Source organism: Vanacampus margaritifer, chromosome 17 (genome assembly GCF_051991255.1).
Source record: "Vanacampus margaritifer isolate UIUO_Vmar chromosome 17, RoL_Vmar_1.0, whole genome shotgun sequence".
Taxonomy (NCBI): domain Eukaryota; kingdom Metazoa; phylum Chordata; class Actinopteri; order Syngnathiformes; family Syngnathidae; genus Vanacampus; species Vanacampus margaritifer.
This window is the reverse complement of record NC_135448.1, coordinates 18,248,886-18,261,429: the sequence shown is the minus strand read 5'-3', so window position 1 is coordinate 18,261,429 and position 12,544 is coordinate 18,248,886. Positions and strand designations below refer to the sequence as shown.

The following is a 12,544-nucleotide window of genomic DNA, read 5'->3' as shown; positions in this document are numbered from 1 at the left end:
ATATATGAGACTATATTTGATTGGATCTCATTAGCTTGGGTAGGTGTGACAAATGTGATCAGTGAGTCGTGGGTGTGCTGGAGCCCATCCCGGCTGACTTTGGGCGAGAGGATGGATACACCCTGGACTGGTCGCCAGCCAATCGCAGGGCATAAAGAACAAATAACCATTCAGCCTTACATTCTCACCTAAGTCGGAAGACGCAAACACAGACAACAACTGAATCAAGGTCACAGAAACTGAGCACTATTGGACTAATTGTTAGTTTGGATTAGATCTCAATAGCCAGCGGAGATGAATTTATGTTGTGAATGTTGTGGCCAGAAGGTTTCTAAGTGAAAAAAAAATGCACACGAGTGGCTTACTGGAAGTCCACTTGCATCAAGAGCTCACAGAGCAAGCAGCCAACAGTTTAACAAAGCTTCTGATAAAGAAAGCATGGCCTCACTTTTGGATCCAAATATGGACTCGGAGCACGAGCACGAGCAAATACTCATACGCGGGTTGTTTCACTGTAACAGGAGAAACAACGTGTCTGCCTTTTAAATAGAACCGTGACATGGTTTCGTGTTAGCAAGCCTGGAGCGCTAATGCTACATGCTAAAACCTGACAAGGTAACAGGTGTCCATTCCCGAAAGGCCATAAAAGCTAATAGGATGCTATGCGCAACACAAAAAGCTAATTAAGAGCTAACATGCTACTACATGCAAAAATCGTGACTGAAATCAAAAAGTGGGTGGAGTCTCAACAGGAAGTGTGTGGACGCTCATGTCTAATATGACAAGATCTACTTCCTTCCTGTCGGGGGGGCAGTTATTACCTCCTTCAAGCACGAGTGGCGCGAGGAGACGCCGACGATGACGGCGGCGGTAGAACCAAAAGCCGGCCGCGGTGAGGAAGTGCACCGTTGCCACCAGGATGGGCACCATGACGCCCGGGTCGCACAGAAAGTCCATGACCCCTCCCCCAAGAAAGACGCCCGGTTAGGATCCAAAGGAAAACGAAAGCATCTCATGGGATCACAAACACAAAACTAGCCAGCTTAACAAGTGCACTTTGCTTCTCTCCGTGGTGTTGCCCTCCCTCTTTCCCTCGCCCTCTCTCTCTCTCTCTCTCTCTCTAAAGCTCACTCACCCTCTAGAGTGAATTCCATTTCCGCCAATCAAGTCATCGCAGAGCATTTGGGCGAATGAAACTCGAAAGCAGGAAGCCACAAACTGCACTTCCTGTGACTGCCTAAACGGGCTGTGGTATACTATAAGTTAAACATTGTAATATGCAAGTAATGTATATGCAAAACAGATTGGTGATCTACTGGAAACTTGAGTTGACAGGACTGAAGCTGTACCCTTTTTTAACTCATTCACTCCCAGCCATTTTAACCGAAGCGACCCCCTTCGCGCCAGGCTGTTTGACTGGATTTTGACTGATTTTGCAAGGCCCACACAATATTGTGTTCTATTGCTATAAAAACATGGAACATACCAAATTTGCAGCAATTAGAACTAGAATATAGCTAAGCATCATCCTTGTTCACAAATCTCTTTAAAAGCTTTGTTGCATCATGGTCCTGGTTGATCTCTTATACTCTGCTGCCACCTGCTGGCCGTTTTTGTAATAACTACCTTTGCCATTACCATTCTCTTCAGTTCAGAGGCTGCATCAAAGCCTTATGTATGTTCTTGAATTTAAAAAAACAAACAAACATAAAAAACGTATAAATACATCTTTGGGAGCATGGTAATATTTAAAATAGAACGTATTTATATATATTTTTTTTAGGAGCAAATGAGTTAATAGATTGTTGTAAGGTGTACATTTGTACAAGAGATTGGTGTCAAGTGACTGCCTAAACGGGTTGCGGTATATTAAAAGCTTGACTTAATGGAAGTCAGGTAGTTATCATACAAGCATGTATGAAAAACAAAAATTGGTGGTCAGCAACTTGAAATGACCAAAGTACGCATACCAGTAAGAGCAGCACAATGTCCATCATATTCCTTTGACACAAACATACATACACACGTACAAATAAATGATTTGTATACAATTTCAATTCGCATTTTTTATTATTCTTTTAGGAGAAATTTGGGATTATGTTTCTTTTGCTGGCCTTTTACATATATATATATATATTTTTTAGATCTAAAAAATAACTGACCCATGAACAGATAGCAACAGGAGGGTCAAGGAAGTGAAATGTGCTTTGGTGTTTATCAGCGTTGCCATGACCGGAGTGACGCATCCCCGGCTGTGATATTTTGATTTTATTTTTACCTTTTGGACATCAGCTGACTATGACGGCGGTGGTGGTGGAGGGTGTGGGTTGAGGGTACAGTGGAGAGGGTCCAAGACTGAGCAAGCCACGGGAGAGAGCGAATGGACGTCTCCTGTTACTCGCACCTCAGAAAGAAGCGTGCGAGAACGTGAGCGGCAGAAATAAATATCCGTTTGTTGGGGGAAATGTTAAGTTTATGCTAAGGAATATTTATTATCATTAGTTTCATGTTAACGGCTATCTAACAAATGAATCAAAACATTAAAAAGAGCCACAAAACCAACAGGAAAACTACAACAACAAAAAAAGTCATTTCAAATGTGTTGCATTTTAAGCCTGGCCCAGTAAAGGTTTGATAGCGCCTCCCAGAGGACATATATGCAAAGTAACAGATGACAAGCTCGATACAGTCATTTAGGAATGACATTAACAACACGCTATGTTCAGCAAACAACCCTTAGCAATTCTTAAAAGGACTAGATTAAATAATTACCGCATAAAGGGGAATAATAAGGCGAGCACGCTTGTGGCAAGCGAGAAAAGATTGCACCACTGCTCACCACAGTGTGGCAGGAGAGACCAACGATGCAAAGTCCCACTGCTAAGCAGCAACTTTGCTAATAAGCGTTTCTACAGCAGTCTTCAACTGCAGTGCAAACCGCAATAAGAAAACAAATTGCTCCAATGAATACCTCTCATTTAACTTTTTTTTTTTGCATGAGATCTCATTTGATTGTGTGCCTTATGTTATGTCCACTATGACAGTTACACTGAAGTGTATATTTTATGCTTTGCTTTAAAAAAAAAGGAGTAAAAATGACACGAAATCCACAGAAATCGAGCACGATTATAAGCTTTGTATTGTGTCGTGAAGTGAATGGCTCCTTTCATTCATTCAGCACGAAAACGTGTCACCGCTTCTCACCCCGCGCGGACAATGCCGCCTTTTGTGACACGTTCTCTACGTGTAAAAAATAACAGAACTACACGAAGTGTCTCATATCGCTATAGGGCACCTTTTACCGACCTTCAACCCCTCCTCCAAATTGTACCAGTCGGCGTCCTTCGTAGCAAGGTCATGCTGACACAATAACTGAGATGCTGCAAAAAAAAACATAAAACTCAAAATGACAAGCTGGGTGATAGGAGGATGAGGATGGCAGGAAACATGATAGGCAGGATGAGGAAAAGGACTGACGTGTCCTCTAAACTTCAATTGAATCCACTAAAATAAAAGTGCCGCTAAATAGTCCAACATTTTGTCTGGAACATGTCAACAAGATGACTCAGTAAGTTGCAGCAATATTAGTTGCTTTCCGCAGAGGATAAAGAATGTATGCCTGTGAGTGTTGTTATATTGTCTGTCGACATGTCGCTGCACTGAATTTTGAACAGCTGGCACCGCTCTTCATCTTCCCCCGCGGCACTGAACGGGATCAACGGTATAAAAAAAAAAAAAAAAAACAGATGGATGAATGGAAAATTAAAACTTAATATGTAAAAATATCATGCGGCCAAGATTGGGGAACATGTTGGAAAACAGTGCAGCCTGCCACGGACGCAGCTTGCCACGCAGTACCACTTTTAGCATATAGGGGGCAACCTGATGCAGCTAGAAAAACCACACAGCTGTCCTCGCTCTGTTCACATTTGATGACGCTTTTATGGACAGTGACAGATGAGCGACCACCCAGACGATGAGTCTGGCATCAGAGGGTCAAACAGGCATGAGCAATCGAGCTCGGAGCGCGTCGGGCTCAGCTAATCTCACGCGCGCGCATGTGACAAAGAGACGTGAATAGATAGCTTTGGGAAAATAAACAATTAGTGAGTGAGTGACAGTTAGCTTACAATATGTTTTGACAGGCTGAGCTTAGTGGGTAGCTGCACGCAGGAAGTTAGCGGGCGGACAGACAAGACACCCCGAGAGGCTATTAAGAGATTACAAGTAGCATGCATGACCGCTGCATAAACTGACAAGTGTGGATTAACAAGCCTCAACACACAAACATCAAACACACACACACACACACTGCCTCCAGACAGAACTGCTCAGTTTGGAGTTAAAGCTAAATGCTAACATTGGGGCTAGGCGATTAATTGGTTCAAGTTTGTTGCTCAGATTAATGATTTAAAAAAAAATAATAATAATAATTACTAGCTGGTCTAGTTCCAAGCACACCTCCGCTGATGTGCACTTCTTACACTAATTTCGCCTAGCATTGGTCAAGCCTAAAGTAAAATATAAAGATAGCGTAGTAGCGCAGTAAACGCTTACGGTAGGCTGGCGCTCCTGTTTCCAGTCAACAAACTCTAATTAACCGACTCCTTTGCCTCAAGACAATCAAGACAGATGCAACTGACACGGTTTTTCATCTCCTCAACCCCTCAGGGTCACCTTCACGTTCGTATATAATCAAGTGAAGTGACGGCTCAATGTGGAGCAAACGTGCTCACCAACCGCAGCCTCTTGACGGACGTGTGGTTGCGTGCTTGTGTATGCACTAAAAAACACACAGCAGGTCAAGTTCGCCACGCGCGATGTCACATCCTGGAAGTTGGAGCTAGCACGACCATTAGCATTAGCGCTGCGTGCGCGAGATTGTTGACGTGGCTTTAGTTTCATCGGGCTAACGGCAAAGTAAGCAGAGAGGAGAAAGGACGACGGGAAGCAAAGTCGGACCACACGGACGATCACTGAATGGAGACGGACGGTGGGAAAGGAAGGAGGCGACCACGGAGAGCGGAGATTTATGACCCCATGAGAAAAGAGAAGCTTCATTCAAACTCTTTTTACGGAAGGAGAGAGTGGGTTGATTTATCTGTATTTGATTACGAAGGACTTTATCGGGTAGATATTTGTTTATGTGGTGTCAAAATTTCACTAGTCACCGCAATCAGCTTAAGTCGCAAGTAACCCGGGCCCAACTAGTCAACTGCCAAAACGGACTGCAGTATACTGTAGTTTAAACAGGGAGTTAAACAGAAAAAAGTTGATTTTTCAATCTAGTTTGTTGCGGTTAGTAATGTGTATCTATGTAAGACACAGGTTGGTGTCAAGTGATTGCCTAAACGGGCTGTGGTGCCAGCGTCATAGCAAGAAATGTTTTCGGGGTGGGGGGGGGGGTGAGAGCGACAAAGACGAAGAGGAAGAGGAACAACGGCCGAAGAAGGTCAGCGATGGGAAAAGGCGAAGTGAAGGGGATGAAGTGGGAGGCACATTCAAAGGGTCTGGAGGGGCAAGGAATGTGAAGAGTGCACACTAACACACGGGAATTGAACACAACGCCGTGGCAACCGGGTCCTCCATTTTAACCTCGGCTGTTGTTGTTTCCATGGACGTGCATCCATTAAGATCCCGTTTGTTCGCTAGTCTTTTATTGCGTCATCTGACCACCCCCCGCCCCTCCCGACACAGCAGTTAATTACAACGCTGTCAGGGAAGACCATGATGTCAAGTCATGTGACATCACAAGCTCACGCTGATGAATGTTTGTACCAGTCGGGCTACTCTCTAATGCTTTAGCTAGTTAAAGTGTCTTGTTAAAACCATCAGGAAGCCATGCTGACTCAACGGGTTGGTTTTATGTGTCAGGTTCAAGAGTGTTTGTTTATGTCTGCAGGAGGTTGCACATGCCTGACGAGATTCTCTCTGATTGTGTGTCACAGGGAGCTTGTGTGTGCGCGCGAGTGGATCCAGCGTAGTAAACCGCCTAAATGCGCTGCTGGAAACTTGGAAAGTGAAAGCGAAAGCACTTCACTGTTAAATTCAGTGCTTGACCATTTTTAAAAAAAAAAATCCTGAAAAAGCTAGGTGTACTCATGTTGGTAATATGTGTGCGTATGTCAGAGTGGCATCATCAACGGGTTGCGGTATATTTGAAAATGCTACCCCGCTAAAGATTCACGGTGCCATAAATTTTTTCAAATGAGTTTCTTGTAAATAGGTTATTAATGTGTATATAAGTAAAACACAGATTGGTGTCAAAGAACCTGCCTAAATGGGCTGCAGAATATTTGAAACTGGGTTAAACGAAAAATTTGGCGCTGTACTGATACAACTTTAATCAAGTTTCATCTAAATACAATACAATTACAAATGTGTGTATGTGTACAACTCAGATCAGTGTCAAGTGACTGCCTAAACGGGCTGCATTGCATTAAGTGAATGGGTTTTTTTTTAAGGGAAAATTGCAAGTAACATATATTCTACATAGACTGGTGTGAGATGACTGCCTAAACGGGCTGTACGTGATGCGAAACTGAATTAAAAGTCATTAAGTTTCAAGTTATTGTAAAAACATTTAGTCAGGTGCATGTTTGTAAAACAGAGACGTCAAACTGATTGCCTAAACGGGCCGTGACACACGAGAGTCACAATGCAGCCTAGCAGGAAATACGCCACCGTGTCAGGAATGTTTGCCTGATGGGCACATGAGTGTGATCAATGGAAGATGTAATTGCGTTAAAAGTTTTTGACTGTAATCCCATTTTAACGAGCTCTCTCTCTCCCACACACACACACACACACGCACAGACACACACACACACACACACACACACACACACACACACACACGTAGCATGAGGCTAACGTGTCAACAGAATGTTTTCACATTGCCGGAGTTATACATCAAAGTCCTGCCCCATCGGGCTGCGGGGGGCGCTATAGGGTCTGTAATTGTTGCCAATGTGTGAGAATAAGCAAGTGACGCCCACAAGTGTCGCGCCGCTGATAAGCAGAAAAGCGTAAACATGCTTATCACGGCACACACGTCTGCTACGCGGCTACTGGAAACATGCTAGTGAGTTATGACAACAGCTCCAACTGAACTTTCGGTTATCAAGCGTCACGGTACTAACAAAAGTGTTGGCCCTCATTTGAATCCCCAATTTTTAATTAACGTTGCATCCTTGAGACCCAAATTACAAACCCTTTTCCTACTTGAAACCCAATATTAAAAACCTCGTCTTTTGTTAAAACCGCTCCTGTACTTTGAAACCCAAATTTTCAACGCTAAGATTTGACTGAAACCCTAACCCTGTTTTGAAACCCGAAACCTGGCCAGAATCACTTATTTGTCAACTTAACCTTTACTTGAAACCGAACCCAGGGTAGAAACCAAAACCGTAATATCAAACTTTACCCCTTGCTTGAAAACATGACATAAAACCCTAACATTTGCTTGAAACCATCCACCAACCATCCTGGTGGAAATGCAACAAACGCAAAAGGAAAAAAAAAAAATGGGGATGGAACTACAAACTCTACCTCAGGCAGAGTCAGATGATAAGCAGGAAATTGGAGGGATGGCGTCTAGACTCTGGTGGGCATTTCACATGGCGTTGCTATGACGACCACCACCAGCCTAATAAAACATTTTACAGCTTCTAAAAATCAGTGTGATCCATTTGGAAAGCATGTGATGGACAAAAGAACTATTAAGTGATTGCCCATCCACTGCCCAGCTTTAACTATAAAACTGTTAGTTGCGGGTTGTATATATATATATATATATATATATATATATATATAAATAAATATATATATATTTTTTTTATATATATATATATATATATATAAATAAATATATATATATTTTTTTATTTTTTTTTTTTATATATATATATATATATATATATATATATATATATATATATATATATATATATATATATATATATATATATGGCACATTAGAAACTAGCAAATAGTCAAGTTTGGCGCTACACTGTTTTTAGCCGGTTTCTTGTCAAGCTTAATAAAATACAGGCCTGAAACCCGGATCCTGGCTAGCAACCTTAACCCTGAACAGAAGGCCTTCATTTGAAACTATAAAGTGTAAAACAGGGCTAGCTGCAGTGCAGATATTAGCGCTGGGAGAACGTTTACATAACCTGATCAACCAGCTTTGAAAGTCCAGACGCTAAGCAATGCTAACAGTCACGTTCCACCTGGCCCCCATCATCACAACCGCGCAAACGCAGCCAAACGCGGTGAGCGTAATCGCATCAGACCGCTAGCAAACAACACGTAGTGCATAATGCAGGGATGTGGTTTCATTTTTTTTTTTTTACCCCTTCTTTTTTCAAAATCCAAACATTGAAAGCCCGCAATCCCTCTTAATCCAATTGGAGCTGGCTTTGAACCCGCGTGACTGCGGTTTGCTAGAAAACAAACTCATGACAACGGCCGCGACAATACCGCTAATGTTAGCTTAACCGCAAAAGTCCAAAAAGCCCTCATATGACTGCCTTGAGCCGCTGGACAAAACACATCTTGTGTCGGCAGGCAGTGTAACACATCGAGTTACTTGTAAATAGGTTACTAATGTGTGTATATGTGAGACACAGGGTGGTGTCAAGTGACTTAACAAGAGTCAACTTAAATCTGCCGCAGTTTTTAATCTAGATTCACGTGGATTGTCACGCTAATGTATGATGCTAAATTGCTAGCATAGCATATCACACACTAGTGACACTAATATATGGCACACTGCTCCTATCATCTAGGCAACTTCAAGCATATCACGCTATGCTAATAGGTTATGCTAACATGGTCTTCGGCACATGAACCTGAATAACAAACAGCGTGCAAACGTGAGCACACGAGGCCACTGACATGGAACAACAAACCGAGTCAGGCTGCGGTAGATAAACAGATAAAAGACCACAAAAAAGACAGTCGATGGCTATGATGTTAGCATAACATTGTAGCGACCTGAGCTATGGCACACACAAAAAGTTACACCGCCACTACATGGCAATAATGGGTTACATGTCGACGTTTGTGCCATTTTCATAGCTTTGGAGAGAATGACTAAGTTATAGCTGATGTTTGCGTGACATTATGCATAAGAAGCTAGCAGGTGTGCGGTGAAAGACAAAAAAACAATAAGGCCAATCACTAAAAAAACAGTACAAGACACCAAAAAACAGTACAAGAGACCAAAAAACTCAAGCGTGTAGCACAGCTGTTGCATGATTAGCATACGTAGCAAACAAGAGTGTGCTCAAGTGTTTTTCAAAAAGTATTCACATTCACAAGACCCGACTCACTTTCAACACACAAAAAAAAAAGGACTTGAGCGAGGCCCCAATCGAGACACTCGAAGCTACGCTTCATGCGCTTAGCTGCTGCCACGCTAATAGCATCAGCTGACACTGGAAACCAAACATCCTCTGCTCATCTTTTGTTGGAAAAAAAAAAAAAAAACGTGCGTAGAGGATCCAGTGTCAACCACCACAAAGCAGACGGCTGACATAAACAATTAGCGGCGGTCGCTAACTAGCCTCAAGTTGCTCAAGGAGAAGGAAAACTTTTGTGTTTAAGGGCTACATTTCTTTCTTTAGTTTTTTAAGGGACAGATGGGCCCGCTCATATGTAGATGAGGAGGGGGGGAAATAATATTAGTTAAATCGTTTCTCTAATAGCATGATAGCATCAACAAAAAAGAATACAAGGTGTCTGGTAAAAAAAAAAAATGTCTGTCTGTGTAGATTTGTAATTCCAGGTCATGTTTCCCGCAAAGGTTGAATCGAGGCAAGTGGACTGTTTCTGCTTGTTTAAATTTGGTGGCGTTTTACCAAATTTTCCACAAATTATTAAGCCAATTATGCTATTAAGTTAAATAGTACAAAGGACACCTGCACATTCAACGTTTTTGTTTTTTTGGGCCACGCTACGTTGTGGTCTTTTTTTCCCCCTTATATGACACATAGGGGTCTACAGTATATAAAAAAATGAAAAATTAATTAATTAATTGGGTAAAAATTAATTGTCCTTGTTAAATACATTATTTATAATTTATGTAATAAGTTGTGAAACATTATTTTAGTAAAATAAAGTTGTCAAAATGTATACGATGGGTGTCCAAAGTGTCTTTGGAATTGAAACAAAAACAACCGAATTTGTGAAAAACATGGTGTCCATTTGTATGTTGTAAAAGCGGTGATTTATTCATGTTGAAAACTTCTACGAAAATCAAACTATTTGATTGTAAGAATAATATTGCCAAACAACACAACGCTGTAAAAGAGTTGCCACACTTAACCTAAGGTGGAGTGACATTTAGACCAACTCCTGAAGAGCAGGTATGACATCATTTTTTTCCCCTGCCCAACCCTCAGCTGACACTGATTCACCTTCATGTGCGCCGTTTCCTCATTTCACAACATAAATCCTGCTCAAAACCTTAAGAACCCAACAAAAATACTCGGACGCAGGGTTTGCAATCGCCAAGTAGTCTACCTCGTTTGTCCTCCAAGTCCTGGAGGAACTGCCTGTACGCCGCCGCGGAGCTCATCCCTCCCACGCCGGGACAGTCAGAGGCGGTCGGCGTGTAGACAGCAAGGTGAGTGAGGAAGAGGAAAAGGAGGAGGAGGGGGAGGAGGAGGAGGGACGCCGAAGATCCACATTGTCAAGACGTCCGCAATAATCCGTCAGTCTCGACAACGATCAGCCGCCTGTGTGTGTGTTAATTTAAGTGTGTGTGTGTGTTAAGTGTGCGCGCCGCTCTAAGCCGGATAGAGGAACTGGACTTTGATCGGCCTGATGATGTCATAGCTACAGACACGTGTGTGTGTGTCTAGCCTAGCATCGTAGCACACTGACACCGTGTGTGTGTGTGTTTCGGAGCTTCTTGACTGTCACATATTTGTGACGACACGCCCACTTTTTGGGTAACGCTTTAACAACACAAACTAGCTGTCATCAGTGAGTTATTACTTGACATACGTGGCGCGCTACCATTTTCTCGTCTTGATCCACAAGGTGATTAATCATTAACCACAATAATGTAGGTGTACATCTCCATCATCTGGAAAGCTCATTGGTCACTTTGTTAGCTACGCAAGCTAACCAGTGGCGATAAAAACATAAGATGATGTAATGCATTTGAATATGAATTTTATAATATAGTAGGTGTCCTCAAGAGAAGTGTTTGTATCATATAAGCGATGTACGGTACTTTTTTCATATGACAGTGACAACATGACGGTGAGTTAATTTCTGTTATCTTTAGCTTTTTTTTTTTTTTTTTTTTTTTTTACTTCTCTCTTTGGCACATCACAGCCAAAACCTCTCCACTCACTCGCTCGCTCACAAGGACCTTTTTCCGCAAACCCCACAAGCACGAGGCCAGGCTGGGGCCAGTGGCGTGACTGGTCGCCACGGCGACAGCACAGGAGCTCAGGATTATAAAAAAAAAAAAAAAAAAAGATCTGAGTAAGGACCAGTAAAGTGACCCCGAGGCGTTAACTGTGGAGAACACAAGCAAAACACGGCCGGGAGAAGTTTGACCCCAAGACGGCAAATGATGTGATGTGGACATGCAAACAAGTTCACGCGTGTTTATTTCACTTTGTGAAGTGGGGCAGCACACATGAAAGGGAAGGAAGAAAAAAAAAAATCAGATTAGTTCTCTTTTACGCATGGCATACATCATCATCATCAAGATGTATGATTGACATGAAGTCATGTGACCTCCAAAACCTTCAAGTGGGGTCATTCTGATGACAAACTGCCGGGAAACAGCTGGTAAGCAAATAAATAAATAAATAAAAGTCTACACACCCCTGTTCGAATGCCAAGTTTTTGTCATGTCAAAAATGACCATAAATGTGACCTACTGTATAAAATGTTTACAGCTTTGAGACGGTAGGTAAAAAATAAACTTAGAAATAAATAGTAACTTAACTACAGTTACTTAGTTACAATTAAAGTTAGTTACAGTTCATTACAGTGGGCTTACTTAGTTACAAACTGGGAATGTGGCTATAATGTAAAACGGACGTCAACGCTCACTTGATACCATTTTAAAGCACTCTTGAGGCATTTGGATGTTCTAGTAGGCTTTCCCTGACATTTCTCTCATGTTCCAGCTGAAGAAAAGCACCCACAAATGATGCTTCCACCGCTATGCGTCACATTCATTTACGTATTGAACCCTGCCAATGTGCCGTGTCGCCACCATCCCCATTAGATCTTCAAAAGCAAAGCTGGATAAATCTTCCACGGCTCCGATTCACCAATTCTTTGCGTGGGAAAAAAAAAAAAGGACCTAAATCTGCTGCATGGCATAAATACACGGTTTATTTTGGATTGACGGGACGCACGCGGCGGTTTAGCCCAATGAACTTGAGGTTCGGGAAGTTCCCTGTCTGAGAACGGCCACCTTTGTGATTGTCACACGACAAGGCGCCTCTTCAGCCTTCATCTTAAATTAGCAACAGCCACAAAGCACACGCTTGTGGCCTTCTGTTTT

At 42.3% G+C, this 12,544-nt stretch overlaps 1 protein-coding gene across 7 annotated transcripts in view; it reads right to left on the bottom strand.

The window, feature by feature from the left end:
* Positions 1 to 12,544, bottom strand: part of macf1a (microtubule actin crosslinking factor 1a) — a 134,957-nt gene that overhangs the window by 100,532 nt on the left and 21,881 nt on the right. The window contains exon 1 of one of the 7 annotated variants that reach the window (XM_077549679.1): positions 10,531 to 10,776. The exons of 5 other annotated variants lie outside the window; for them this stretch is intronic. In XM_077549679.1, coding sequence (XP_077405805.1) covers positions 10,531 to 10,585 — 55 coding nt within the window. In that variant the 5' untranslated portion in view covers positions 10,586 to 10,776. Of the gene's footprint in view, positions 1 to 821; positions 1,051 to 10,530; positions 10,777 to 12,544 lie in introns of those variants that run through there. One more of the 7 variants, XM_077549676.1, reaches the window with a different exon arrangement.